The 6298-nt window shown below is 41.5% G+C and overlaps 1 protein-coding gene across 1 annotated transcript; it reads left to right on the top strand.

Annotated features, from left to right (window-relative positions):
• The first annotated feature begins 580 nt into the window (after window positions 1-580).
• LOC129370025 (succinate receptor 1-like) lies at window positions 581-5423 on the top strand. The gene is made up of 3 exons (XM_055045784.1): window positions 581-670; window positions 3844-3919; window positions 4094-5423. The coding sequence occupies exons 2-3, from the start codon at window positions 3917-3919 to the stop codon at window positions 5039-5041; spliced, it is 951 nt and encodes a 316-aa protein (XP_054901759.1). The 5' UTR covers window positions 581-670; window positions 3844-3916; the 3' UTR covers window positions 5042-5423.
• Window positions 5424-6298: the final 875 nt, after the last annotated feature.

Below are 6298 nucleotides of genomic sequence, written 5' to 3' on the forward strand. Positions count from 1 at the left end.
TCAGACCACGACTTTTCTAAGACACTCAAAAATGCGACATAAATGCGGCGACTTTATGTCGAATGTCCTTAAGACATTTTGTAGCAGTTTTGGTTGTATCCTCAGTCAATACTGATTTGGAATAAAAAAAACTGCATTCTATATGGGAAATATTTCCCATAGTTTCTCCAAATGTAAGAAAAAGTAGTTATAAACGAACTATTTGTACTTGTTTCTAGATTCCTGTAGTACATCAAAATTTATATATCTTTTCAACTTAGCGCTTTCCCATGTTTCAACTTTGCCTTTCAACCCATGTTGCTTTGGGATACCCGCTCTTACCGAACTCAGCCATCATTGTCATCTCTGGGAAAAAACCCCCAAAACATCTTTATTTTGAGAAGATTCACATGAACTAGACATCTCCTTTCAATGAAACTGGATTCAAGCTACCTTGATCCATTAAGACGCATTGGTGGTGGACGGAATACGTCTACATGACCAAGTAGAAAAACCACATCCTTTAAAATGGGAAATGCATCACTTCACACTACATAAGAGGAAGGAACCAGAGAAAACATTTCAGAGAACCAGTCTGACTCCCACTTAACCTGCTTCGGATGCTGCACCACTCTATGCTGAAACTTTAACTCGGTGGTGGAAGCTGGACAAAAGGCTGTTGTTAAGTTTTGTAAGTAATAATCTGGTTTGCTTGTTGATATTGGCTAGATTATTTTTGTGCAACGTACTGTATGAATTGTCAAGTCTAACTGTTCACATTTCCAGCTATAAAAAGATTGCAATAGAAGTCATATATTTTGTGTTTGGAAATCTGACTGCATAGTTGCAAATTACGTTTTGTAACTTTGCAAAATTGCTGAGAATTTAGACTTTGTGCATGTGTATAACATGTATTTAATTACCTTGTGGGAACAATTTTCCCCACATATTATGTTGTGCGGACCCACTGCTCCCTGTGGGGACCGAAGCCTGGTCCACACAGTGGGAAATGTGATTTTTGGGTGAGGGGTTAGGTTTAGGACTAAAGCATAAATTGAGTTTCGGTTAGGGTTATGTATGTAACGTTAGGGCTATGCTGTAGAAATGAGTGGAAGTCAATGGAAAGTCCCCACAAAGAGAACCTGACAAGCCTGCTTATGTATGCGTGTGTGTGTGTGTGTGTGTGTGTGTGTGTGTGTGTGTGTGGGGTGTGTGTGGGTGTGTGTGGTGTGTGTGTGTGTGTGTGTGCGTGGGGGTGTGTGTGTGTGTGTCAGCGTGCAGTGGCTCTCTACCTTTAGCGGCTGCTGACGTCTCTCTCTGCTTCAGCAGGGCGTAGTAATGCTTTCCAGAGCACAGCACCACCTTCTGGACGCTAATGAGAATTAACCAGATATTTTTCAGAGAGCAGAGAAACGAAAGAGGACAGAAAAGATGGAGCTCTTTTGTTAAGTTTTGAGATTTCTTCAATGCAATCTTAATACACTTGTTAACATTTTCTTAAAACTATGACCAAAATCACATATAAACAACTTTACAGCTGGATAAGTTGCTGTAGATGAATTTGGGTTAATTAAAAAATATGTAAAAATAAATATGTTAACTCTGAGTTATCGAGGGAGATTTATACCCAGTTGGACATGTTAATTTATAATGTCAATGAAATAAGATTCATTCTGACGGATCAAAACGAAATGTCGGCTGATGATGATTTAGCCTCTTTGCATGAAGACGATCCAAACAGTAAGGCGCTCCCTCATCACTGAAGTGAACATGTATGAACCCAACCCATTCTGCATGAAGCAAGGTACCTGCAGAAACACTTTGTCAAAAGATCAGAAACCACACCGAAGGGTGAGCACTGATTTATTCTGTCATTCTGTTATTGCAGAGCCGTCTTGAAAGACAGGAGTCGGTGCTGTCATGACCCGATGTCAAAATTCACCAAAAGACTCCTGCAAGACATAGCAAAGAAAGACATTTTTGTAAATGTGTTTTACATGGAAGATTAAAGGTCGACAGCGCAAGATAGGCAAGCAGCGCCTGTAGCAGCTGCAGTGCATTAAATGGTCAACAGGAATCACATCATCTAAAGTAGTAATAGTTTGATGCTGCCACCAACAGGAGTCTGCAAATTTGTAATTCAACCCTCATCAACATTAGCTCATTTTTAGGATGTAAACGATCTGTTTTCACAAGTTCAAATGAGTAAATATACTCTGAATTTTTACTCATCCCTCAGCAGCACTTTCACAATGATGTTTGTTTCCCTGGCAGGCAGAGGAGCGCTGCAGCAACAACTGCAGCAACAATTGCAGCAACAACTGCAGCAACAACTGCAACAACTGCAGCTGCTGCTTTAAGGCAAATTAGCGTGTGTGTGTGTGTGGGGGGGGGGGGGGGTGCGCGGGGGTGGGTGTGTGTGTGTGTGTGGGTGGGTGCCTGCGTGTGCATGTGGGTGTGTGTGTGTGTGTGTGTGTGCGGGTGGGCGTGTGTGCGTAAAAAATCCCTATAATTAATTACATTTTATTTATAGGCACCTTTCAGGAAACTCAAGTTCACTTTGCAATAAAAGCAAGCACAATTAACAGTAGAAAACACAGTAAAAATGAACAATGTAATCACCCTTATATATTAATTTTGTTCATGACGTGCGGCATGTTAAAAATTCTGTTAGTGTAGATTCTTACTTTTGGTGTTGAATTTATCCTGTTAGAATTTATGCTCCCAGTATTGAGCCGTGGGGAACAATACTGAACAACATTTAGTGACATTTGAGTAGTGAGTGCGGCCTTAGAAATATGGCTTGAATCAGGTTTATTGGGGTGCTAGTTATACAAATGGAGAATAACGACATGAGAAAGCTGCACTTAATCCAGGAAGATGAGAATAGAGAGTAAAATGGAGTCTGCTGCCATCAGTTTCCATCACTCCAATATCATCAGACAATGGAGATATTGCCTGATGACCAATAACCAATAACAGTGAAAGGATAAAAGTGAATCGTGTTCAGTCAATGCAGGCATTGATCTTCCACCATTACAATTTACGAAACCTTAGTCGTAAATTACAGAACATCTCTCTACATTACACTGTTGCATTGACAACATGACAAATCAATTTAACTTATTTCATTTTTCCTTCTAAGGTGATGACATGTTCAGTGACTGACTTTTGCAGGCAATCTATGTGTACAAGCTGTTACTGTTTTGCAAATGTCGAGGGCGAGTTGAGAAACGCACCACAGTGACTGGGAAAAACTGCAAACACTGTTAAACTTAAGCACAGATAAGTGAAAGTTTGCGCAGCAGCACTTCTAGATGCTCGGTGAAGGCCGCTGCAGAGGGAATTGAAAATAACTCATGCAGAGGTTTCGTTTGGTGGGGGACTAAATTAATATTATTGCTAAATGAATATATTTGCATCTGAAAAACGCATACTTAAATCTAATAACTGACCTAACTTGATTTTTGTGTATTACTTTTCCAAATAGCCATGTTGGGTTTCTGTGAACCTCAATCAGAATAATGCATATTTTATTTTTCACAAAGCAAAATAGAAAGCCTGTCGACAAGAGAACAAAGTTGCATTTCCGCAAATATGTCCGTTCAAGTCATGTCATCCTGAGCTACAAACTACAGTTCCTCATCAGATGATCTGTCGAAGTTGCAATGGGAGACCAGATAAGAGAGCAACACCATTCGAGTTAAATATGGGAAAGATGTAAAGCAGCAACTTTGCTTGTGGAATCTTTATAGGCTTTAAATGCAAACTACACAATCACCTGTGTGTTCATCACCATAAAGTTAATGGCAGACGCCCAGTCAGGCTGTATGAAAGGCTCTGTTTTCTGTTTACTCTCTGCAGTGTACAAATAGTGGCGCCACCGGCTCATTGTCTCACCACAGTTCACGGCAGCAGAAACTGCAGGAACCACACAATGGTAAGTCTGATCATCACACATAAAAAAACGACGTATTATTGTATTATTTTTATTATGTGACCCCAAATGACCTTTTTATATCCTTTAATCATCACTTACCCTTTTTGCTTCCTGTCTTCTGTTTGATACTTCCCTCCTCCTCATCATTGTTTCTTCTCCCTTTCGCCGGGGCAGGTGATCAACTCCACAAACGTAAACGAAAAGCTGGAGAGATACTACCTGTCGCCGCTCTACGCGCTCGAGTTCTGCGTTGGCTTCCCAGGCAACCTTGTCGTCGTTCTTGGCTACATATTTTGCTTGCCGGAGTGGCAGAGCTGCAACATTTACGTCTTCAGCCTGGCCGTATCCGACCTCGTTTTCCTCTGCACTCTGCCACACCTCTCCTACCTGTACGCAAACGAGCACGCCGTCACCGTTCCCTCTGTTTGCGTCATAAACCGCTACGTCCTGCACGTCAACCTTTACTCCTCCATCCTCTTCATGGTTTGGATCAGCATGGATCGCTTCCTGCTCATAAAGTACCCCATGAGAAACCACCGCCTGCTGAGACCGAGAGCGGCCCTGGCGGTCACGGGCCTGACCTTGCTGGTCGTAAACGTGGAAGTCTGTCCGATGATAACCCTGCTGCTGCAGGACTTGCAGAAGCAGAACTGGAGCCACTGTGGGGATTTCGCCAGTCTTGAAGGAGATATCAACCCACTGGGCTACAGCTTGGGGTTAACAGTAACCGGCTACATTCTCCCTCTGCTTGCACTTTGTGCCTTTTCCCAGCAAATCTCCCGTCTCCTCCAAATGCAGGAACGAGCTGTACAGCACAGGACATCCTACAAGAGGCCTCTCAGGGTTGTGGCTTCAGCCACAGTCATGTTCCTCATTCTCTACACCCCGTATCACATTCTGAGAAACGTCCAAATAGCATCTCAGCAGCCTGGGTCACATTTCCACAGTTCTTCCCTGGATTACATCAAAGCAACGTACATCTTGACCCGACCATTGGCGTTTTTGCACAGCGTCATTAACCCGGTCTTCTACTTTCTCATGGGAGACAAGTTCAGAGAGCTTCTGATTTCCAAAATCAGGAATGTGAGAGGCAAAACCAAGCTGAGACGAGAACCAGCCTGACCATGTTTACCACAGGAGTCTTGAATCGTCACATGCAAACAAACCATGGCGTTGTAAACTCATACTTCTCGAGGTGTCGGACTCTTGGCACTTATTTATAAAATGCAAATTATGTGGTAGCATTTTGCTAAGTGCAAAAAAAGCATGCTTGCATGTCTGAAGCCTGTCATATTTAATGTTACTTTTGTCTGGTGGCCTGTGACACGGAATAATCCTTTATGTTTGTACATTGATAAAGCAGGCACAATCATTTCCAGGAGAACTTGCACATTTGTATATAACATATGCATGTTTAAATATTTTTTTGGTTTGTTTGTTTTTAGCTTAAACACAATCGCAGAGCGTTGTCATTTGTCTGTAAACATTGGATTTGTGGGAAAAAATAAATAAAGAGCTTTTTATTTTTAGGATAAAATGTAATATCTTTATCACTGTACAATTAACAATCTGTTATGTCTTTGATCTAACAAATCATGTCAAGATGGCAGATATTTAATGGACATAAGCAGAAGTAACCCAAGAAACACAGACGTATCAGTGGTAATAGCGGAAAAAGCAAAAAAAAAAACAAAACAAAAAAAAAAATACTTCAGTAAAAGCAAACAAAAGGTCTTTTTTTTTTATTTGCCACACACCAAATGTGGAAGAATTAGATTAGCTCAAAACTGAAATTTCTTGGGTCGTGTGTGTAAAATGTGTGGCAGAAAACTAACAACGTGGCGTTGTGTTGTCGAGGCTTTTCTTCAACTGGTTGCATGACGGTGTATGAGGAAAACCAGCTACCAGTTGCCTCCAGCAATCGTACCAGTGCAACCAGGGCTGAAATGGAAATGGATTGTATTGAAGCATGATCATGTGTTCAAAATAGTCAAAGACTGACATCCTGTGGAACCGGCGGCTGCTGCTGGCTGCAGCACACGTTGCTGAACCGAGATACACTCCTCAGCTACACCTCCATTGAGAAAGAAGCAGGATGTTGTTTTTTTTTTCTTTTTTCTGTGCACTTTCTGAGTATGAGAGAACTTATTGATTGCTATGTTTTGTTCAAATGAAGCATTTGTTTGGTTTAGTGATCTCACTAGTTTTTTTTATGTTCTGAAGTTACAGTAGTTTGAGGAGTGAAGGTGTTTGGTGTGAAGCTCAACCCACATCGTTTTATTATTAGGCTCATTTATTTTTGCTACATCCTGCTTTCTTATTCTTCACAGAAGGTTACTTGTTGCCTTCGCTCGTCTCCGAGATGCCCCCTGGGGAGAA

This window comes from Poeciliopsis prolifica, unplaced genomic scaffold (genome assembly GCF_027474105.1).
Source record: "Poeciliopsis prolifica strain line A6 unplaced genomic scaffold, Auburn_PproV2 SCAFFOLD022, whole genome shotgun sequence".
NCBI classification, from domain to species: domain Eukaryota; kingdom Metazoa; phylum Chordata; class Actinopteri; order Cyprinodontiformes; family Poeciliidae; genus Poeciliopsis; species Poeciliopsis prolifica.